The sequence below is a fragment of the Ambystoma mexicanum genome, chromosome 13 (assembly GCF_040938575.1).
Source record: "Ambystoma mexicanum isolate Mex_15411 chromosome 13, UKY_AmexF1_1, whole genome shotgun sequence".
Lineage (NCBI taxonomy): Eukaryota > Metazoa > Chordata > Amphibia > Caudata > Ambystomatidae > Ambystoma > Ambystoma mexicanum.
In genome coordinates, this window is record NC_090938.1 from 98,733,375 (window position 1) to 98,757,366 (window position 23,992).

Consider the following 23,992-nt stretch of genomic DNA (forward strand, 5'->3'; position numbering starts at 1 on the left):
TTCTGCTATGGAGAACCCCTAGTATGGATGTGCTGCTACAGTGCAGGGATAATGCTTCCTGGAGCCTGGTATCGTACACTGCTGCAGTCTGGTTTCTTGGGCGATGACCACACACCTCTGTATACCATACATAATGTCATCACTCGAGAACCCCCCCTCCATCTGAGCACATGTATGAGAAGGTAGTGGTTATTGCCATAACATCGTTTGGATGGGAAACTCCAACTCACACCCATAACATTACTCTCCAGCAGTTCCTCTTGAAATGGCTAACATAACACAGAAGAGACACTGGCTGAGTACATTATATGCATTCACTATAGGTTAAACCTTGCATTTCAGTCCCCTTCGCTATCAGTAAGAAACAATAGTAGCAGAATACAGCATGCACCTATCTGCGGTAAGAAATCTAGTGTAAAGCAGAAGGCTTGGACCAGGAGGGAAGCAGCTGGATGCCTTTACACGTGGCAAGTGCACATTTCTCAAAGCTAGATGGTAAGTATATTTTAATTACTTACATTGTCCAACTTGGCATTCAGAGTTCGGATCACATAGTCTGGTTTGCTACTCTCAGCTACCTAAAAAAAGAATGAGCCAAGTATAACATATCTTCTGAAACAGTGCACTTATGTTTAGCAGTCAAGTACGTCTTGGAACATGGGACTGCAATATGTGGCTCTCCTGATGCTTTGAACTAAAACTCCCATCCTCTGTAGCCACCATAGTCAATGATGGGGGGATCATGGCAGTCGTAGTCCAGAATGTCTGGAGAGCCGCAGCTTGCAGATCCATGTATAGGATTGGTAATGAAATGTTTGCACAGGCAGGTCATACTCACCCAAAGGATGGTGAACGGTCCACATTGAACTGGCTTTTTACCCTGATCAGGCCAGTAGCGCTCGCATTTTTTCTGAGGAAAGGAAATGAGAGGATGAGTTTGCACTTGCACGTTCTGAAAGCTCACAAGGCCTAGTATGTCCGTCTTTATCCTCAGTGTTTTTAAATAGGTTTCCAATCCCATGTTCCCTCCCTGTTGCCCTGTGGGCACTTTGAAACACAATTTACTTGCTGTATAAGCGCCTAACAAAGGCAGAAAAAATGAATAAATAAATAAATAAAGCAAAGGCAGCTATGGCGAAACTTGACACGTGGGACAGAAGTGAGTGCATGGCTAAAAGCAGTGTTGTGAGTAAAGAATTCAGTGGTCTATTCTGTGCTTCACTTCGTGTCCATCACCCTAAGCAACCTTTGATCTACACAGCTCCATCTTGGGCCTGACACCAGTAATGAGGAGACCATTTTGAGGGCATCTCCTAAAAGTATAGCAAATCTGGATGTGATTCTCATTGATTTGCTGAAGGGAATTTTTATTTATTTTATTTTTTGCAAAGCGCCTGAACCCAGAGGCATCAGGGTGCTGTTAATGAAACCAGTTACACTTGTAAACATGTGCATGGGGTGCGAAGCAGTATACACTCCCACAAGTGCAGTCCTTTCGGAAGATATACTCAACCATATAACAGTGTCGTTTACGCAAACTGCCAAGTTTTTAAGGCATTACAGAGGGGCCAGTAGGATTCCTCAGCCCTTAGGGCAGGTGGGAGAGCATTCCAGTGGTGCGCTGCCGCTGCGGGCAAGCTGGAGCCTCCTCCTCTGACTTTTGTTAATGTTGGTGGAACAAGGCGGTGGGCGTGGATGCCTTTACGGGTCTGTGGAATTGATTCTCACAATCTTTTGAGACAGGTATTTCGGGGCCGCATTCACAAGATATTTGTGCGTGATGGAAAGTGTTTTAAAGGTGATTCTTTTTTGATTCGGAGCCAGTGCTCTTCCTTTCTTGCTGCTGAGATGTGCTCTTTTTTTCGGGATGTTGAATGCTGCACGTAGGGCATTGTTTTGGATTACCTGAATTTTGTTGATGTTATGTTTTGAAGTCCCTGCAAAGAGGACGTTGCAGTAGTCTAGTCTCGCTCCTATGATTGCTCTGGTGATAGTGAGGCAGCTGGACGGCGTAAGGAATTGTGTGGCTGCGTTGATGAGTATGGCTGTGTATGCGGCTGAAGAAGCAATCACGTTCACTTGTCTGGTGAGGGAGGCATCTAGGTATACACCCTGCGTTTTTACAGATGCCGAGATGGGGATGTGAATGCCATCTATGGTGAAGGTGAGAATTGGGTGTCAAGTTTTTTTTAGCATGGTTGGTGACCCCACCAATAGGATCTCTGTCTTGTCATTAAGGCATAAGTAGTTCGTAGCCATCCAGGCTTGGATTGTTGAGTTTATCTTGTTGATAGTATGGGAATCTGTGTCATAAATGCCTGACAGTGAGAGGAGGATTTGGGTGTCATCTGCATAGATGGTGTAGGCTATGCCGATGGAGTCCCGGAGGTCGAAAAGGGGTTTGCTGAAAAATGTTTGTAGGGATGGGGAGACACAGGAACCTTGTGAAACCCCACATGGAATGGGGATGGGCGGGGCGCTGGCAGCATCTGAGAAGACTGGCTCTTCCTTCAAAGGAGGAGGCTACCCAAGTCGTAGTTTCACTGGAGAAATTGGCAGAGGCCATAAGATGATGACAAAGTCTTTTATGGTCCACCAAGTGAAAAGTGGTGGAGAGATCCAGGAGGCCCAGGAGGAGTAGTAGGGCTGGCTTGCCTTCATCTCTGAAGGAGTCAAGCTCGTTTATCAGGTCTAGAGATGCTGATTAAGACCTGTGTCCTGGCCGGAAGCCTGATTGGTGCTTCCCGAGGATGTTGTTAGATTCAAGGAAGGTTTGTATTTGCTCGTAAGCTGCTCTGTCCAAGATCTTTAGCAAGAACGGAACCGTTGTGATTGGGCAGCAGTTATTAGGAACTGCTGGGTCAAGCAAGGTTTCTTTTAATAAGGGGAGAACCCACAATTCTTTTAGGCTGGCTGGGACTTGGCTTGCAGAGAAAGAGGCATTGATGAATCTACTGATGAAAGGGACTAGGGCTTCCGAGCAGTCATTGACTTTGTTAGTAGGGCCAGTTCCCCCCTTGCACCTGGAGGGGTTGAGTTGTTTAAGCAAATTAGTTGTTTTTGCTTCCAGCACTTCTCTGAAGTGGAAGGACGGGGTGAGTTGGGGGCTCGTGGAGCGGAGAGGGGGTGGGAGTGGAGATACGGGCTAGTTTCCTTTCTATTTTCTGTTGTAGGAGATGATTTTAGCTCACATAGCATTTTGGATATTTGAGCACCAAGTCACCTCTTTGGTGACAATTGTGGGTGGGTGGGGTGTGTTTCTAATTCTCTTTGGATTCTGAAAATGACTTGGGAGTTCGAGCTGGCATTAGTTATTCTTGTGTTATAGGCTGTCGCATTGGCTGTAATAATGGACACTTTACATTCTTTGGCAATCGAGTTGAAGGAAGCTTTTTACTGATCTGTCGGGTCTTTTGTCCAAGTAGAGTCTGCTTGTCTTTTTTTCAGGCGCAGGGACTGTACGTCAGGGGTAAACTATGGGTTGATATGACCAGCTGATTTGGCTCTCCTAGGCATTAGTGGGGCCACTGGGTTTATAGCCTTGGTCAGAGTGTTTAGGTAAATATCTGCTATGGTATTGGGTTCTGCGGACTTAAGGTTCTCAGGTAGAAGTGGTGACAGTTGAGGCGAGATGGACTCTTTGCAGATTTTTTTGGTACTGCATGAAAGGGTAGGAGGCATGGCTCGCGAGGATACCGGCTGCTGTTTCAACGCCGTGAAGGTGAATGTCACAATGTGGTGATCTGACCATGGGCAGGGTGGGTTGAATGTGATCACGATCTGACGGTTCAGATCCACTACCCAATCCAGGTTTCTAACCTTGTTGTGTGTTGGGGCTAAAACTAGATGCTTAAAGCCGAGGTCGGAGAGTGCAGTAGCGACAGCTGTGGCGGCTATATTTGGCAGGTCGTTAAGGCCTAGATTTAGGTTTGCGAGTACTATCGACCTTGAGGTGGGTTTGAGGTTATTTCCCTCTGTATGAGTGAGGTCTTCCTCAAAGGAGGCCGATTGGCCAGGCGGACGATAGATGATGTGGATGGTCACGTAGTCTGCCGGGGAGGTAGTGGGTTTGACTGTGAGGAGCTCACAGTTTCCTTCCATTGCATTGCATTGTTGGTAGGTCTCGTGTTAAGAGAGTCTCTGTAGACAGGAGCGACGTCTCCACCTCTGTCATTTCTGTGTATGGTGTAGCCATCGGGGAGTGCTGGCGATAGTGCTGGTCCTGAGGCTAGATGGAACCAAGTTTCCGTTATGGCTAGCAAGTCTACGTCTTGGGTGGTGATCAGATCATGTATGTCTAGGGCGTGTACGGAGAGTGACCTTACATTAACGAGGACTCCTTTTAGGATGGTTGGTTGCGGGTTCATATGCATGGAGTTAGTAATCGTGGTGAAGCATGAGACGCGGTCTTTCTAGCCTGCAGGCTGGGTTACTTTCTGTGTGGTAGACCTCTTGGGATTGCAGATGTAATAGGTGGGTCCCTGGCTACAGTTGGTAGCTAGGTTCAGCTGACCTTGAGTGGGTTTGCTATTGGTGACCCTGGTGGACTGAGAGTGAGGATACTTGAGGATCGCTGGTCTACGGGAGCCTATGAGGCTAAGGGTGATGGGATTGTGTCTCAGACGTGATATCATGCCTGGGTGGACATTTCTCATCAGGGTACATATAGGCAGGCTGTGAAGGTTAGAACTGGTGAGCCTTGTGCCTAGTCAACTGTTCCTTGCTGAAATGGTAAGTGGGGATGTGGTAGTTTGCAGGTCCATGCTAGTGGACGACCCCGACTGTTGTGTAGGGTGACTGCTACTGGCTGCATCGGCTTGCGTCATTTGGGGAACCTCACTGTAGGCCTGGTGGCATTGGTGTGGGTCTAGGGAGCTGGTGGAAAGTAGCCAGATTGGTTGTGCTTGGTTTGTGGCTGTGACCACTTGACGCAGGCTGAAGGGCAACACGTCCTTGCTTGTTATTTTTCTTGTATTTGGTGGGCCTGGATGGTGTCTTAGTGCAGCTTGTGGCATGAACTTTAGAACACAAGGGCCGTACAGATGACGCCTGGTCAGTGTTGTGGGTGGATGGCGCTAGGGTTCTTCCATTGGAGCGGGTCTGGGTGTCTTTGTTGTCTGGTGAATTCCTGCAACTACGTGCGAGTCGCGCTTGGGCCAAGAACAGGTTAGGTATCAGAAGCTTGGGGTTGACGATGGGCTGGTTTGATCTCGGGGTTCTGGGGCTATTTGGATATGCCTCACAGTTTGTGCCGTGTGTCTGTGTGGGCAGGCAGGTAGCGCAGGTGTGCAGGCAAGGACATTGCTGGGGGCAGGAAAGGGGCGGGGTGGGGAAGGGCTCTAATGATCTGGCAATTTAGTTTTACGTATCGTTGCATCCGGAGGCGCCAGAGCCACATTTATGCGTTTATACAGTAGGCCTACCTTCCATGTGCTGCAACTTGGTAATGGCTGGCTGCGGAGATGTTGGCTTCCACGGCGGTAAGCAACAGAGAGCTGCAGAGAGCTTGTGTGGCGGCCTTCAGTCCTGGCCTTGAGTCGTGACTGGCTCCGCATTCTGGCTTCGGTGGGCAGTCATAATTTCAGTAATCCCCGGCCAATCGGCATCTCATTGCGCTCCGTATACTGTGGGCCGGATTTTAGTAGCAGTGCCAGCGGCCATCTTCACGCGGCTTACCCCAGACAGTGGGTAATGAGCCCTGGTACACTCTACAGGCAGCTTGGGTGCCATGGTGGCCAAGGAATGCAGCGGAGCTGCAGAGAATTCGCGTAGCGGCCTTGAGTCCTGGCCTTCGGTTGTGGCGGGCTCCGCCATCTGGCTTTGGTGGGCAGTCATCATTTCAGTAACCCCTGGCCAATCAGCATCTTGTTGCGCTCTGGATACTGGAGGCAGGATATTAGTAGCAGTGCTGGTGACCATCTTCACGCGGCTTACTCCGGACAGGTGTAATGTGCCTTGGTATGCTCAGCGGGTTGCTTGGGTCCCATGGTGACCAAAGAACGCAGCAGAGCTGCAGAGAGCTCATGTAGCGGCCTTAGGATGTGTGAATCGGGTATAACAGAGCAGGTGCAAATTTGAGATACCCCGTGGCATTTTCTGATTTTCTCCACTATAAATATTTGAGAATCAGGAACGTGGAGAACAAGGCGTACAACTAATAGGCAATTAGGCTGAAAATTAAATGGCAAAGCTTATGCTTGAATTTTAGCAAAATACCTGGTGCTTTTGTGAAGTATGCTAGGATTGTAATATCAAAACTTAAAAGATTGGGCAACCACATACCGGAAGGAATGAGTACTCTCCTGAAACCAGATGGTGCTCGTTTTTATCCTTCCCTGAAGACTGCTTGCACAATGCCCAGAAAAGCGAAGACTGGAAGTGTTCTGCCTTCCCAAACAAAGCCAGCATTGGCTTAGCGACGATGCCAGTTTCAAAACTGCTCTTATTATACATTGCCAGCTCTCACTTCTCCCAGAAAACTAAATATTGCCACTTTTGCAATGACTAATTTCACAATACCTACTAAACAGGGAAATTGACACACATTCGGCCCGTCTAGGACCATTCTCCTGTATATGCTGTTCCTGTGGTTTTACTAAAACAAAGTATCAGCAGAAGAGACAAGCCGACCCCACAGCCACCTGCAGCAGGTCCAACATGTTCAGCTCCTTAGAATTCATGCCACCCCATTACTGATCTAGGCCTGAAGAGGATGTGAACTCCTGATCACAGATAAGCCTTTTAAAGCATCTTGGTTTGCAAAGGAGATGTCTTCTCTTTTCACAGGGGGGCTTTGGTGACCCTGTATCCGCGGGCCCCATAGATACTAGACTACCGTGAAGCACTGAAGGCTCTGTGTGCATGCTGAGTCAGTTTTACAATATGCCTGTATCTATATTGAGCAGGCAGATAATGAAATTCACGCTTGCAGCATAGTTCCCATTCTGGCACAATGGGAAATGCGAAGTATAAAGCAGGCGTTTACTGTGACTGCGACATGGACAGAGTTGACTTCCTCAGGCTGCAGAGCAACATCCAGCTGGATATGCAGTACAGGAGTGAATACTTTAAAAAATAAATGTAATTAAAAGTATCTTATCAGTCAAATACATCTGGTCCGCAATATACATACCTTTCCCATTTCAAACTCCATGCACGCCATCACTATGACCTGGAGGAAGGAGACGTAAAGAGGTCAGGTGACGGCGCTATAAAGAGATGCTGTAAAAGTGAGTCACCAATGCGCAAAAATGAAACTTGGTGTCTGGAGGCCCCACTTTCTAAACTTTGATGCCCTTGGAGCTTACAGGCTTCGGTTAACTGAGCTACAGTGGTGTGAATCAGAATTCCAATGACGGGTTTAACACAACATCACTTCCATTGTTCATGTTAATGTTAAAGCTTTTCCAAATTATACATTTAATGATCTTGATACAACTTCTGCAGATGTTTTCATATTTTTAATATAGTTTGTCCTTTGCCCCCAAGATATTTCAGGCGCAATCTTGCCCCTTTTTAAAGTGCTTCTAATTAATTGAAATTCAAAAGTAAATTCGTTTTATTACATATTACTAAAACGCCTTCAATTGAAGAGCCGTTTTTAAGTATACTTAAGCTTCAGTTACCTGGAACCTTCAATTTGCTTAAATAGCAACACTCCTTCCTGCTTCACTTTGAAGTCATAAAACAATGTATCTCATTTCAGGAGACTGGTAATTCTACTTTCTGTTCTGATCATAGACATGGAAGAGTTACACCACACTGCTCTAAGGCGCTGTCGCCTGTCTAATATAATATTCTCAATCCTCCTCTCACCTGGGTGGTCATAACTGCTCATTTTAGTCTTTTCAGTCTTCATTAAATAACATGGCCATAGTTCTTTTCTTTCCACCGTTGCAGTGTTGCACATTGACACGGCAAGGGTGTGCGATGTGTGCTGTGTTCTCACCGAAGTGTCCTCTGATTCAGAAATGGGCCAGATGCTCTTTTTACTCAAATAAGTATGGAGCAGCACTTGATAAGTATAGGTTTTGATTGCCAGGAGTTCCACAATCTAGCATAAATAATTATCTGATCAAGTTTAATTTATAGCATCACACTATAGATCAATTTTTAACTTCATGAATTTGTATTTACATTTTGCAGATTTTTTTTGTTGATGATCAATAGCTCAGTGAAAGACCACTAGAAAACAAGAGGTGTTGAATTCCCTTAACAAGAAAACAAAACAGAACCTGTGTGTGACAAACAGTTCAATGTCTGTGAATGAATGTGTGAAACCATAATCCAGCCGCTGAGGAAGCTCCAGTTGATCATGGCATAATATATTCACCAATGTTTGACCCAATGTATAATGCTCTCTGCCCTTTGTCTTGTATATCTCTATTCCGCTTCACATCAAAAATACATGTATTAGTAATTTGACCCAAGGCAAAGTGTAATTTTGTATCAAATCAAAGATGTTCAGAACATATCATATTTCTGAAGTTCCTTGGTCAACGTAGCACGAGGCAGAGAAAATGTCATCTTACCAAAATATGATATTGCCAAATCATCCTCCAGAAATCAAGAACCGTGTCCGGCAGTGGACCTTGAGTAGCAATATATGCCCGTGGTTCATAGACGCCCTGAAATAAAAAGCACAAATGAACACAGCTGGAAAAACTGCAGAACTCTTTCACTTCCAATGACTGTGGACAACACAAGACCTATTGAACATAAGGAGAGTTTAAAAGGCCACCAGGGAAACATGACATTCTAATTGAAAGCCATAGTTTGTTACATTTTTTAACCACACAACTCTGCTATTGGATCTGAATTCTAATTGAAATGTGTAGCAAATCGACTGATGAATGCACCTGTCTTATTTGCACTCTTTCTAGGACAAACTAAAGATATTGGATGGAATGAAACCAGAAAGCATAATCTGAATTTGAATAGACGTTTCTTTCGTATATGATATGATCGGTTATTCAGACCCAGGGATTGAACCTGTGGTGCTCTGTGTTGTTCTGGTTCTAAGGCGAGCACTTTGCCCCTGAGCTATCCTCCAGAGACATGTTTCTGTAAAGATTGGTATGTTTAATGTATTCTTATGCAAGCATTTGCATATCTTTGGGAACAATATAACATCAAGTTTCCTTGATGACTTTGTCTGCCAACCTCACCTGTATAGAAGTTTGGGCAATGCAAGCAGGCTAGGTGACTCTCTCAAACTGAAGGTTATTTTTAAGCTCAAAGGTGAGAGGGTGGGGAGGAAGAAACATATAAAGACTACCAAAGAGGTGGGGAAGCAGAGTGAGCCTGCTAGAATACAAGGGAGAGAGAAAAAAGGGGTTCTATGTAATAATTTCACTTTTACAGACGATTTTGGGCAGCCTACAAAAAGCAAAAACCCACATTGGCCTGCCCCCACCTTCACCCCCACCCCACCCGCACCCTTCACCACCCTCCCTGACAGGAGTCGTTCAAAATTGGAGGATTTCACTCCACGAACCCACTCCCTCAGCATCCCTATACTCCCCTAAAATAAACAAATACGCACACAACACACAAGTAACACACACACTTACCCGTTCACTGTCGTGGCTGCTTCCCGGGTCCTGGCGTTCCAGTCAGCCCCTGTGCGCACTCGTTAGCTTCACAGTTGTTACAGTTCGATTTAGAAAGACCGCTCTGAGTGGTCTTTCTAAAATATTTTTTTTTTATTAGGTTTAAGGAAAAAGGTCTATTCACCTAATACCGGAAAAGGAAGTGGAGGAGTGCAGGAGGGCGAGACTGACAAAGAGGAAGTGAAGAGGTTTGGAACCTCAGGGAGAACGCTAAAGATGGGAGATGGCGCGACGGAAAGGGCACGTGGAGTAGATTGACCCTAGGCTGGGAGGGATAAGTTGGCTTTGATAGAAGGGACCTGAGGAGTAGATTGATCGCTAGGCCAGGAGGGATTGGTTGGTAGTGAAAGAAGGGTGATAGCGCAAATGAATGGACCTGGAGTAGATTGATGCCTAGTCTGGAAGGGATTGGTGTGTAGAAAAAGAAGGGTAATAGCGGGAAGAATGGGACACAAGGAGTAGAATGAACGCTCGGTTGGGAGGGATTAGTCTGAAAGGAAAGAAGGGCAATTCCGGGAAGGAAGGCACCACAGGATTAGATTGGTCACTAGATTGTGAGGGATTTTTGTGAAAGGAAAGAATGGTGCTGGAGGGAAGGAAGGGACACAAGGAGTAGATTGAGCACTAGGCTGGGAGGGATTAGTGTGAAAGGAAATAATGGTGATGGAGGGAAGGAAGGGACATGAGAGTAGATTGAACACTAGGCTGGGAGGGATTAGTGTAAAAGGAAAGAATGGTGATGGATGGAAAGAAGTGACCACATGCTTAGATTGGTCACTAGACTGGGAGGAATTGTTACGAAAGGAAAGAATGATGATGGGGGAAGGCAGGGACACCAGGAGTAGATTGAACACTAGGCTGGGAGATATTGTTGTGAAAGGAAAGAATGGGGATGGTGGGTACAATGGGACACGAGGAGTAGATTGATCACTAGGCTTTGAGGGATTAGTGTGAAAGGAAAGAATGGTGATGGAGGGAAGGAAGGGACACAAGGGGTAGATTGAGCACTAGGCTGGGAGATATTGTTGTGAAAGGAAAGAATTGTGATGGAGGAAAGGAAGGGACACAAGGATTAGATTGGTCACTAGACTGTGAGGGATTTTTGTGAAAGGAAAGAATGGTGCTGGAGGGAAGGAAGGGACACAAGGAGTAGATTGAGCACTAGGCTGGGAGGGATTAGTGTGAAAGGAAATAATGGTGATGGAGGGAAGGAAGGGACATGAGAGTAGATTGAACACTAGGCTGGGAGGGATTAGTGTAAAAGGAAAGAATGGTGATGGATGGAAAGAAGTGACCACATGCTTAGATTGGTCACTAGACTGGGAGGAATTGTTACGAAAGGAAAGAATGATGATGGGGGAAGGCAGGGACACCAGGAGTAGATTGAACACTAGGCTGGGAGATATTGTTGTGAAAGGAAAGAATGGGGATGGTGGGTACAATGGGACACGAGGAGTAGATTGATCACTAGGCTTTGAGGGATTAGTGTGAAAGGAAAGAATGGTGATGGAGGGAAGGAAGGGACACAAGGGGTAGATTGAGCACTAGGCTGGGAGATATTGTTGTGAAAGGAAAGAATTGTGATGGAGGAAAGGAAGGGACACAAGGATTAGATTGGTCACTAGACTGTGAGGGATTTTTGTGAAAGGAAAGAATGGTGCTGGAGGGAAGGAAGGGACACAAGGAGTAGATTGAGCACTAGGCTGGGAGGGATTAGTGTGAAAGGAAATAATGGTGATGGAGGGAAGGAAGGGACATGAGAGTAGATTGAGCACTAGGCTGGGAGGGATTAGTGTAAAAGGAAAGAATGGTGATGGAGGGAAAGAAGTGACCACATGCTTAGATTGGTCACTAGACTGGGAGGAATTGTTACGAAAGGAAAGAATGATGATGGGGGAAGGCAGGGACACCAGGAGTAGATTGAACACTAGGCTGGGAGATATTGTTGTGAAAGGAAAGAATGGGGATGGTGGGTACAATGGGACACGAGGAGTAGATTGATCACTAGGCTTTGAGGGATTAGTGTGAAAGGAAAGAATGGTGATGGGGGGAAGGAAGGGACACAAGGGGTAGATTGAGCACTAGGCTGGGAGATATTGTTGTGAAAGGAAAGAATTGTGATGGAGGAAAGGAAGGGACACAAGGATTAGATTGAGCACTAGGCTGGGAGGGATTGGTTGGTAGGGAAATAAAGGTGATGGCGCGAAGGAAGGGACACGAGGAGTAGATTGATCACTAGGCTGTGAGGGATTAGTGTGAAAGGAAAGAATGGTGATGGAGGGAAGGAAGGGACACAAGGGGTAGATTGAGCACTAGGCTGTGAGGGATTAGTGTGAAAGTAAAGAATGGTGATGGAGGGAAGGAAGGGACACAAGGGGGAGATTGAGCACTAGGCTGGGAGGGATTGTTTGTTAGGGAAAGAAAGGCGATGGCCTGAAGCAAGGGACACCAGGAGTAGATTGATCTCTAAACTAGGAGGGATTGTTGTGTAAGGAAAGAAAGGGGATGGCGGGAAGGAAGGGACATGAGGAGTAGATTGAACGCTATGTTGGGAGGGATGGGTTGATAGTGAAAGAACGGTGATGGTGGGAATGAAGGGGCGCAAGGCTTAGATTGATCACTAAGGTGGGAGGGATTGATTGGTAGGGAAAGAAGGGTGGTGGCAGGAAGGAAGAGACACCGGTCATAGATTGATCACTAGGCAGAGAAGAATCAGTCAGTAGTAAAGAGAGGAAGATTTCCTGGAATGAACAGGAAGATATAATGGAAGAACGAGAAGAGCGGGAGTATAGACTGGCAGGTGGAAATGGAATCAGGTGGGGACTGCTAGGAAAGAAAGTAAAAGTAGAGATACTGTGCGGAAGGAACTGAAAGAGTGCAGAGCTATTAGGAAGGAAGCCTTTAAGTTGACATCTATCAGTGAAAAAGATGCAGAGGAACAGGGAGGAAAGAAAACAGTGGCAATTGACACTGCGGAAAGAAACCAGGAAACGGTGTGGGCTTTGCTCTGATGGAAAGCTAACTGGGGAAGTGGCAGTGACTGGTAAGAAGAATAGAACCGAGACTGCCAAATGGGAAGGAACACTGTTTCGTTCTTATTGTGTGTGCCACCTCATTTCCCACTAAAAGCTGCAGGCGCTTTCATGATCTTGGGTCGCGCAGCCACATGATACACAAGAACCTCACTTAAAAACCATAATATGTCTTTGCTGCAAGACGAGCACATAGCAGATTTTGGTTTATAGATGGATTTTATAAATAACATCAAAATGTGTCTCTATTCCCTAGGGTCACATGATGGACTACGTTGCGTTTAATGTGTAGACTTGTTTTAAGTTTAAGGAATAGGTTCATCCTTATTCACATGACGAGTTGGGAACGATGCATGTCCTAGTTGCATGTCGGCAACTGACTCCCCTCTGCAAAGCGTATATTCCTGTCCTCGGTGGGTCTCCCCATGGAAAATGTGGGTGTTCGACGTTACAATCTCCCCCAACCAACCTAGCCCAGTATTCCGGTTGATGACCACACTTTATAGCCCACGTCGTTTCCACCACCTGATCTCCCTTTAAGCCCTGTAGAAGGATCGTATCTAACTAACCGCCAGCTGTTCCCCGCAACCCTAAATGGTTTGATAGGACACACGACTGGTGTAATAATGAAAGGTAGACATACTCTCTGAAGAAACCTCGTCACATTCAAGAGCAATGCTTTCCAATGTCAATTACCGTTACCATGCACTTTTCCTCTTAATTACATGTGATGTTTTTTGCTATCTAATGAACTTGGCTTATTTATTTGTTTTGACTGTACTGTTTGATGAGATGTCTTGTTTGATGGATTTGGGTGATTCGATTTAACATTCTGTTAATAGATAGACTGGAATATCAACTTTCACCCGGGAGCATGGATTACCTTGATAAAATTTCCATTGATGAAATCTGAGTCCTTATCTGAGGTTATCAGAGAGAGTTCCACCCGGCTGTGGTCGTCTGTGAAAGGGAAAAAGCGAGAGAACGCAGTTAAATGACAGTTCCTTTCGATATTTGCAAGGATATGCAACATGTGAAAAACTCAGGATTCTGTATACATGTCGATTAATCCATTTAAATGTGACGAAGAGATAGGATGGGAAACAAATTGTGAGATAGAGTGAGCGCGCTGGGGGCAGAAGAAAATAGGATGAGGAAGAGTGTATGGATAGAGGGAATGGGAGAGTTAGTAAGGCAAAGACAGAGAACGCTATGTCAGAGAAGGAACAAGTGGAATTGAGAAAAGCCAGGAAGGATTAGAGGATAAGAGCGATTGTAAGGGATAAAAGGAACTTGCAAGACAGTAAAGAGGAGAGAAGAAGAAAGATGTCTAAGAGAGAGAATGTGGGAATGAAAGAGACCGAGCAAAGGGAATGATGGGGGGGCTGTGCATATAGGGAGAGAAAGAGGAAGCGGGTGGGAGACAAAAGAGAGTTTGTAAGGGAGAGAGTGAAAGAGAAAGAGAGCCAGAGCGGGCGGGGTGGGGGGTCATGTACGGAAGAGGCTAAGAAACCCTATGAAGAAGCGAAAGTGAAAGAAAGAGGAAGTGAGTGAGGAAGGCAAAGAGAGGGAGCGTATAGCAGCGGGAACGACCAAGAAATGAGAGGAAGAAAGAATGATCTAAACTAGGACGCGGAGGTGAAGATGATATCTGCAAGACAGTGTTAAACGCGGGACGGGCGAGACGGGTGAAGGGAGACCAGACAGATGGAGCCAAAGCGAACTGACAAAATAGGGGCAAGAGATGAGGGGTGGAGAAGAGTGCAGATGCTTATCCTGTCGATCAGGAGAACCAAGGAAGGCGCGCTTCTCAATAAGAGTGCACCCAGCAAGTAATCACCACCCTAGCGTTCTAAGGGCGCCGAGTCCTCGTCTGTGGGGGAGTGACCTGTGACCCCACTCAGGGGGTCGCACTAGACCATGGCATGTGAGTTGTGAGTGAAAAAGGTGAGGGCAAGAGAGGAGGGGGAACGGCAGGAGAAAGGCAAACATGACAATCTATGTAGGTGCAGGTCATGCTTAGTACTGATTGGCTCTAAGTAACCCCAGTCTTATATTCAGTACAAAGAGTCAGCTGATGATGGCAAATATACCTCTGAACACTACTACTGGCCAGACTGCGCTCTTTAGAGGAAACATCTCAGCGCCACGTGCTAAGGAATAGTCTAACTGGAGCAGAAGAAAGGGGTTCACTTAGCAAGTTGGTCACCCAATGTAAGTGACGGTAAACCAACCCCATGCAACAAATATAGCACAGCCGGGCAAACCAAACCACTTTCCCTTCCTCATATATGCCCCTCAGGAGAAATGGGGCAACATCTATTTGCTCTAAGTCGGGCTTAGTAAATTAGCAACATGGTACGAGCCTGCATCCATAGACGCAAAGATCCCCCCTGCAAAAACAGCATTTAAACAACTAAGTTTCATTAAAATAGATGTCATTCAAAGAAAGCAAAGCTATGGGCTTTAACAAATATACATGACGCAAGCCCACCACAAGGATGCAGGCGATAGTATATTTCTTGGGGATCAATCATTTGAAACACAAAGGTTTTCATTTTCGCAGGCCATTGTCTGTGCTCCAGCATACACATATCCAGAATCCCATGTCTTTTGTTCTAAAGACTAAGCATACAGCTTCCCCCCTTGCACCTCTGATACAAAAAGTCCCGTGACTTAACAGGCCATGACATGGGCTAAACGGTAGAAATGTGTGTCCTAAATGAAGTCAGTGATACACTGTTTTGTCGAGCAGGCTTAGCCATCGACTACTGTGTGCACCTGTGTTTACCTGACTATAGCTTTGTGTTTGCACACACAATCTGTATAAAGGTTTGCATCATGATACAAGGGCAAACTCCAATTCAGTTTTATCTAAAAAATATTTCTATAACTTGTTTTGGTGATTTGGGGTATTTTTTAAGAAATAAGGTTTGACCAATCAAGGCTTTCTTTGTGTAGAAAGCGTAGCTGGAACTTTTCTCTGCAAACTTGGCTCAGCCTTGCAAGTATCACCATCAGTCCAGCTGTTCCTTTATTTCACTGTGCACTTGTCCCGTTTTTGGGGTGAGTGGACCTTCCCATTGGCAGGCAGGTATCTCACATCAAACAACTGGATTCTTGGAACCAACCCAGCAGGTACACTTTGAGCAGTTGTTTTGGCACACGGGGGAACCAAGATTGTGTTGCCACTGGACAAGGAAGACATTAGTTCTACTATAATTTCTGCAGTTCATTGCAACTAGCAGTTTCCTCAGCAGGAAGTTGGGAGTATTTCTTGTTTATGTTAATGGAGGCAATTTTTCATAAGTTTAGTTTAGGCGCCTGTCACTAGAGATAGACGGTTACACGTGATTATATCGAATGAGGAAACAAAGAATGAATTTTGAACGAACAAAAAACATCTAAAAACATTTTTTTTAAATCTTTGTTTTTGGGGGGTCCCTCCTAACCCCCCAAATCCCCTTTTTTTGTTTTTAATACTTTTCCACACCCCAGAAACTACTATTCGCATTCCCAACCACATATGTATATTTTTCAAAAATGTGTTTCTTTTTTTATAGATGGTTTGGGTTTGTTCAAAAATCCATTTGTTGTTTTCTATTCAATAATATCACTGCATACCGAGATAGACATAGTCTGTCTCAGGAAGAATCTGATTGAATATCAATTTGACTAGAAAGCTACACAAATAAGAACAGGAATTCCCCCAGAAAAGTCTAAATTGGGGGCCACGTGGTTCAAATCTTTTATGAATGTAACAGCCATGCTTTCCGGGCTCAGAAGATCCTCTAGAGGTGCTCCTTCTGCACCATAACTGGTCTTCAGGAGTAATGTGATCCCCCTGAAGGTTCCCTGGAAGTGCAGACAGATTTGTCCATTTGAAACAAAGTGCCTGAAAGCCCCCGGAATCTTTGGTGTCCCCTCATCGGGAGAACGTGAAGATCTGCCAACAAAAGTGGAGAAGCATCTGTAGAAGCCCTCGATCCTTCTCTCGAGGTGCTGAGCCTGAGGCTGGGAGGACGTACCAGGAGTTGAGGCAGCATAACTACCATTATGCTAGATTGTGCCCTTTTCAGAGGAAAAGCTACATTTGGTATGACGATATCTTCTGGCATGATTGCTAGAAGCACTTCATAGATCTCAGGTGACTACCATATGACTTATTCGTGAGGCCTAGTACCGTCGACTGAGTGCTACTCCTCAAATATACTCAGCACACTATAATTACCTGAAAGGAAGCAGCTGGTACGTTTGGCCAAGGGCCTTTCACCCTGTCTCCACCACTTATAATCACCTGCACTCAGTTGAAGTAAATTCTACACCATCGCTGTGACGGAGCACTGCGCCTGCATCCCAGTTAGGAACATCATGCCTACATCAGATATTCTTCTTCACCAAACGATTCACTAGACACTTCAAGAACCAACTCAGCGTTGAGACGGTTGGATATGATCTTTGTTTGGTGTTGAGACTGTTAGATCTGATCCTTGTTTGGTGTTGAGACCGTTAGATCTGATCTTTGTTTTGGTTTAACTGGAATCCTCACGGCCAGAACCTCATAACCTGATCTGTGATTGTGGTACTCCTTTGACACTGCCTACGACTTACTTCCACCTGGGGGAACTTTGCTCTATTGTGGATATAAAAGAGCAATGGTAACTATCTTCATTTTTCATCCACAAAACACATGTAGGGTAAAGCCCTGCTTTCCATACCGCTGCACAGGTGTGATCAATTATTCTGTCATTTGAAAAGTCAAATAAAGTACCAGTTGAGTGATTAAAACATCTGTCTGGAAGGTTTGTCTCATTAAAGAGCGACTTAATCTAAGTTTTTTTTAAAGGTTTTCAACCTTTAAGCACTGTTTACCTCTGCCTCCACAACTCTGTACTCTACCACCTGCAGGTCATTTGAAATAAGGTGTCAAGATTCATCCTTGGTCCTAGGACATTGACCACATTGCTAGCGCCTAGAACGCTGTGCATCCTGGGTGAGGCCAGGATCTCCTTGATACCCCCCAGCGTTATGCAAAGGGCCTAATAGCACCTGGGGCATTGATACCATCAATGTAATGGGACCGAGTAGTGCCCGACCAAGCTCTTAAGATCCACCTCATCCAGGGCCCTTGTTGTCTTCTAATCTAACAGGAAAGGATTTGGGCGGCAGCACCCTTGAGTAAACTGGAACTACTTGTGGACATCGCTCCAATCTCACACCAAGGACAAAAAAAAGTAATAGTTGCTTCCGAAAAGGACTTAAGGCTCCAGCCATTGGGGGAAATGATGACTCTTGGATCTGACTTCTTACTTCGCTCCTTCCTTGCCTTGCCTCTTTTGGGTGGTCCCCGGTCTACTGCACTTACACTGGGGATCTTGAGTGATCTGCCCACGTCCTTCACTTGCAGGTGTCGTCCGCTTAGCTGTCTTCGACCATGTTGCCTATTCTGGTCACGGTTTACCTAATTTTCTGGGACCTGTCGCTGGTGACTGACTTTCTCCATTCTCTGTGAGGCTCTGCTGCTCTGTGACTGGGGATCTTCGGTGATCGGCCCAAGTCCTTCACTTGCAGGTGTCGTCCGCTTGCCTGTCTTCGGCCATGTTGCCGATTCTGGTCGCGGTGTACCTAATGTTCTGGGACCTGTCGCTGGTGACTGACTTTCTCCATTCTCTGTGAGGCTCTGCTGCTCTGTAACTGGGGATCTTCGGTGATCGGCCCAAGTCCTTCACTTGCAGGTGTCGTCCGCTTGCCTGTCTTCGGCCATGTTGCCGATTCTGGTCGCGGTGTACCTAATGTTCTGGGACCTGTCGCTGGTGACTGACTTTCTCCATTCTCTGTGAGGCTCTGCTGCTCTGTAACTGGGGCTCTTCGGTGATCGGCCCAAGTCCTTCACTTGCAGGTGCCGTCCGCTTGCCTGTCTTCGGCCATGTTGCCGATTCTGGTCGCGGTGTACCTAATGTTCTGGGACCTGTCGCTGGTGACTGACTTTCTCTATTCTCTGTGGTGCTGCTCTGTGATTGGGGGTTCTTGTCCCTACACTTTTGTGGTCCTGTCATTGTTTTGTTTTTGTGTGTTCCTGTTTGTATCATTGTTGAACTTACCCCATTCCTATCTCCCTTGGTACCTATCTGACTTGAATGTTACATGCCTGTGAAGATCAGCTCTTCCCTCCTGGTGGTTTCATAGATGCCACTTTATAAAGCTACACATAGCGGATGGCCTTTCATATGTTGCACCAAAACACAATGCTAACCTCCAAGGTGCACTTTGATAAGATCAGGGTTTTCATATAGCACTTCCTGCAGGATTACTCATGCCTCCAAGCACTTTGATAATAATTGTTCTTAATACTCGATTTAACAGTAGACAATTTATCGGCCTCTGAATGAAGAAGGGCTGGGTAAGCAATACTGAGATCTGAACCTATGACTGCAAGGGGCCCAAAGAAGTCAGAGCAAGGGGTGCCTTATTGGTTTACAAACAAGACTTACATGGTAAAATGTCTTTATAGCGGTTCTTTTTGAAATTCTCCGGCTGCTCTGCCACCTTCGTGGGGAAGACTCTGTCCGTCTTGAGTTTTGCAGATTGTCTTTTCAGCTTCTGAGATAAAGGAATAGACACAAAGTGAGGTGTTGATGTCTTGTGACAGACCCTTAGGGTGGGTAGGAACCCACTTGAGATGTTCTCTGTAGAGGCCTGTGGGTAGCCCCCTCACAACACATAACCACAGAACAACCAGGGCTTACGAGTGTCAAGTGTGGTGTACAAAGCGAAACCGATAACAATCAAAGGAAAGAAGCAACAACAAAAAAACAGGTGTGAGAAAACAAACCATTATGAATCTATTAAATGGAACAAAGATACATTATAATAATATAGGCCTCGCTTATTATTCAATGATCGGCGACAAACCGAATACTGAAATCTTTAATCTTGTAAAAAAATGACCTTTCACATTCAATATCTATGTACCATTTTATACATGTTCAGTGTGGATAGAAGGAAAACCTAGATTGGATCTTGCTATGCGACCAATCAAAGAGCCACACCCATAGAGTGCTCTGGTAAACATAAATGTATGCTCCAAGGCGCAAGAGTTTTCGTTGGCATTGCACTTGCTCCAAATTCAGATGAAGTCCTGAAGTGGGGAAAATCCAAGCGAAACACTGGTATATAAGGCTGTTGGTCCAATCTGGTTCCGTGCGGATTTCTCGATCTCTCCGTTACAAAGGTTCACTGGGATACCCTGCCAGGATGCGAAGGGAATGGGTTCATTTTCATAGACTGGGACTGGTTTTCCAGACACAGGGAAAAAGCCACAAAGGAAAGTGCAATCTGTGAAAAGCAAGGCCGCGATGGCAGCTCCTACTGGTGATCTCTGCTATTACCACTTTTGCATGGCAGCGATCAACCACATGTTACATACGTTCATCAAATGGCGTGCAACCCTTGCAAGATCCGGGTTCCCACATACTTATGTACATGTTTCTATGTGATTGTAGTGTTGCAAGACTGACCGAATGTTCCATTCTATGGCTGCCTTGTTTTTTCTAACACTCTTTCCATTTATGGGGGATGCCCCCCCCCCAACCCTCACCCACTTGGCCCCGTCTACGCTCTTTCCAACCGTTGCATTATTAAAAAAATATCCCTTAAGCTATTTCCCTGCTACCCAGAAGCTCTCCATATGCTTGGACTACCACTCCCATGGTTCATCACCATTGACTATGCTGGCTAGGGCTGATGGGAGTTTTTTAAAATTTATTTATTGGGTATTTATAATGCACCTATACATAAATATGTTTCAAGGCGCAACAAGACAAGAGGGTGGCGGAACAGGGAGGACAAAACAAAAACCATCCTACTAGGCCTTGTGACATTCGGAACATGCAAGTGCAGTTAGAGAAGTGCAGGGGAAGGGGGAAGTGCAGGTCAGGGCGGAAGGGTCTGTGAGACAAAGCGAGAGCTAGGGGAGGCCAGGTGGACAGAGCCAGGGGAAAGCAGAGAGTGCAGGGAAAGGAAGGTCCACAAGCTAAGTGAGCGGTAAGAGGCTGGAAGGGCTACAAGGGTGCAGACACAGTCAGGCAAGTGCAGGGGAGGGGCCCAGAAAGGCAAGTGCAGGTTGAGGTGGGGTGAGGGGTCCGAGAATACCAAGAGCAGGTGCAGACTGGAATGGGGTCCTTGTGCCCTGAAGACTCAGAGGGAACCAGGCAGCCAGTCAGGAAGCAGACAGGGACATTAGCAGGGGAAGGGTTGAGGGGGAAGGAAGAAGCCAAAAGGAAGGTTTTGAGAAGCTTCCGGAATTTAAGGAGATCTGGCTCAAGTCTGAGAGGGGCAGGGAGGCCATTCCAGAGGGAGGCACATGTAGAAGAGAGAGATCTACCATCCACTTTCTGCTTGGAAAAGCATCTGATAAGCAGAGTTAGAGCTAGACAACTGAAGGGCTCGAGCAGGGATTTATTTGGGGAGAGAGAGTTGCATGTAGAGGGGTCCCAGGCCCCAGAAAACCTTGTGAACAATGCAGAGGGTCTTGGACTTGATCCTTGCAGGAACCGGGAGCCAGTGGAGAGATTTTAGGGCTGGAGAGATTCGGTCCATGGATTTGAGGCCAAGGATAAGTCTTGCAGTCCTATTCAGGATTAGTTGAAGGGGAAGAAGGAGGTTTTAGGCAGATTAAGGAAGAGGTTGTTGCAGTAGTCCAGCTTGGAGTGGACCAGAGCTCTGGAGACTTTGAGTTTCTGGGTGAAGGTGAGGAAAGGGAGAATGCCTCTGAGGAGGTGCAGCTGAAAGTGGGCCTTCTTGGCAAGGTCCTTGAAGTAAGGAGAAAAGGAGAAAGAGGAGTCAAAGATGACACCAAGTTTTTTTTGCCTTACAGGAGGGTGAGGGAAGTGGGCCCATGGAGGGTGGCCAGGGTGTGGGAGGGAAAGAGGGAGCAGAGGTCCCAATGAGAAGGATCTCTGTCTTACTGGCATTAAGGCATTGTTAGAAGAGCACTGGGCCGGAATAGCAGATAGGCAGTCAAGAATGAGAGAGGAAGAGGATGAGGCAGAGGAGGGAACCTTGAAGGAGAGCTCTGTGCAGTGGAGTAAGTTTGTTGAAAATGTTGGGGGGACATCATGACAACTGAAAAAAAGGGGTGGGATGGAGTGGGCAGACGTTGGCACTACGGGATAAGACTAAAGTACTACACGACAAGAGTCAATTGCCGACGCTCTCGGTTATAACTTTCATAAGACTGATGGGTATCTTTAAAATTAAATTCTAAAGATACGCCAGTCTTCTGAAACTTATAACACCACACTTGGTCTTTAGAATTCACTGCATTGACGACAGTAAAAAAGCCTGCTCCCCCTCTACCTAAAGAGGGCCTACAAGCAGGCTGAAGGGAGCTGGTGTTTGATTATTGCCAACATGGCACTGACTCAAACAAGCATAAAGACATCATATAAAATGGATGCCTGCAAGAACAGCGCATTAGGTCGCTTATTCTGATTTCATTTCAATAAACAATGCACAGAAAGGCTACACAGAAAGGATTGTTTTTTCAAACTTTAGCCTGACCGGTAATAAGCTGATGAAGTGTTTTACACAAAACTGGCTTCTATTGCATGGCAAACGTTCCACAGTTCCTCAGCCGCTACCTCCTCACTATTACACAGGCCCAGGGGAGTTGCTAGGTCTGGAAAAGACCCGGGGCTAAGCTGATGTTAGAACTGTTGGGACTGGGGGCTAGCTAGTCTTTTGGCTGTAGCTCCTGAGATTCTATCCGGGGCTACAACCAAAAGATCAGGGGCTATAGCCCCCTTAGCCCCCCCTAGCAATGCCCCTGCACAGGCCTCAGGGATTATTCGGCAAAAAAGAGCAGGACCATGCTTTATCTAACAGAGCTGGCATTAGCATCTCTTATTAGTGCTGGCCTGCAGCTAGTGAAAATCCTGGTCCTGCAGTGTAGAAAGGGCGTTTGGCCTAGTGGATTTACAATTTGAGGCAACCTCTTTGCTTTATGTGTTTAAGTGTGGGCACAGTGTGGCATGCTCATCAGAATCATATGCACAAAACATTCCAGTGTGCTTTTGTATGGACATTGGGCACATCAGACAAAAACAGGTATATGTGCTGTTACACAAGGGAGCACCACATAGGCGCCACTAACCGATGTGGTGGTGACTTGTGCAGCGCACAAATCATTGCTGCACAGATATCATTGCACTGATTTGCCATGGACTACTGTCTGCACAGTGACAGACAATGATCTCTACTTTCCTTATCAAGGTGCCAAGTGACATTGAGTTGCCATCTGCTGTGCGCGCTAGGCAGTGGCTGGCTTGTTTAGACAATTAAAAGACCTTTGATGCTGAGCGGATGCATTTAGTCCATGTCCCAAAGCAGCCACTAGAATACTTAAGCAAGAAAATTAGAGTTAACCTTCCCAGGGAAATCTATAAATTGCCCCACTTGAAAGGCTGTCAGCACAAAGAATCAGGGGTAGGGGTGTGAGACTTGTCTGTTGATGTCTCTGTTTTTTTTAAAAATGGAACTCCTTTGTTCATATCAACCAGGCTGAACTATACTGTGGCCAAACTACAATGCAATGTGTTTTTTGTTTTATAAACAGGAACACATTTTGCAATTTTTAATAATAAGACCATGGAGGATTTCTGTGCATAAGATAACCAATTGTGAAATAAAATATTATTTCATGTTTAATATAATTTCAGGGAGCTGAAGTGCACACTATACATAGAATAGCCAAGAGATATGATATGGCATTTATAACGCACCTATACACAAGTGTTTCAAGGCGCTATGAGTCAAAGGGAGGGGAAACAGAGGGAAGACAGAGACAATGATCTTTCTAGACCAAGTGACATTGAGATTGCGCAAGTGCATTATTAGTACCCCACCCTTTGCAAATGCGTTCAGCTTTATATGCATGACCGGCAGCAGGGTTGGCCAGGCCAGGCTCTTATTTAACCCTAAGGAGATACTGCGGGCAAGACTGCTCTGTGAGCCAGGCCTGCCATACCTCGCCAGAGCGGGCACGAGGGACTGAGAGAAAGCGAGCCACACACACCACAAGAGAGCACAATAGGCAGCCTGCACAAAACCAGAATCATGCCAAGATAGGCTCTACATTTGACAAAACTGCACCCTCCTGAAACAAAGAACAACACACACAGTCCACTTCCATCTAACTTTCTTTAAATATACACATGTCTAAGACTAAGTTTGCTTTGCCCTGGCGTGTCACATGTTGGCCCCTTATCTTACAGTGCTTAGAGGTTTTAAGTGCTTTATAAAAGATGAATTAAGCCATTAATGATGGCCTCGGAAGTAAATGTTCTTGGT

At 45.9% G+C, this 23,992-nt stretch overlaps 1 protein-coding gene across 2 annotated transcripts in view; it reads right to left on the reverse strand.

Moving 5' to 3' along the window:
• Window positions 1-23,992, reverse strand: part of PTPN22 (protein tyrosine phosphatase non-receptor type 22) — an 851,713-nt gene that overhangs the window by 145,326 nt on the left and 682,395 nt on the right. For both annotated transcript variants that reach the window (XM_069633366.1, XM_069633365.1), the window contains exons 2-7: window positions 19,135-19,243; window positions 13,527-13,603; window positions 8,532-8,627; window positions 7,133-7,171; window positions 839-910; window positions 519-578 (exon numbers count right to left, since the gene is read on the reverse strand). In XM_069633366.1, the coding sequence (XP_069489467.1) occupies window positions 519-578; window positions 839-910; window positions 7,133-7,171; window positions 8,532-8,627; window positions 13,527-13,603; window positions 19,135-19,243 (453 nt within the window). The remainder of the gene's footprint in view (window positions 1-518; window positions 579-838; window positions 911-7,132; window positions 7,172-8,531; window positions 8,628-13,526; window positions 13,604-19,134; window positions 19,244-23,992) is intronic.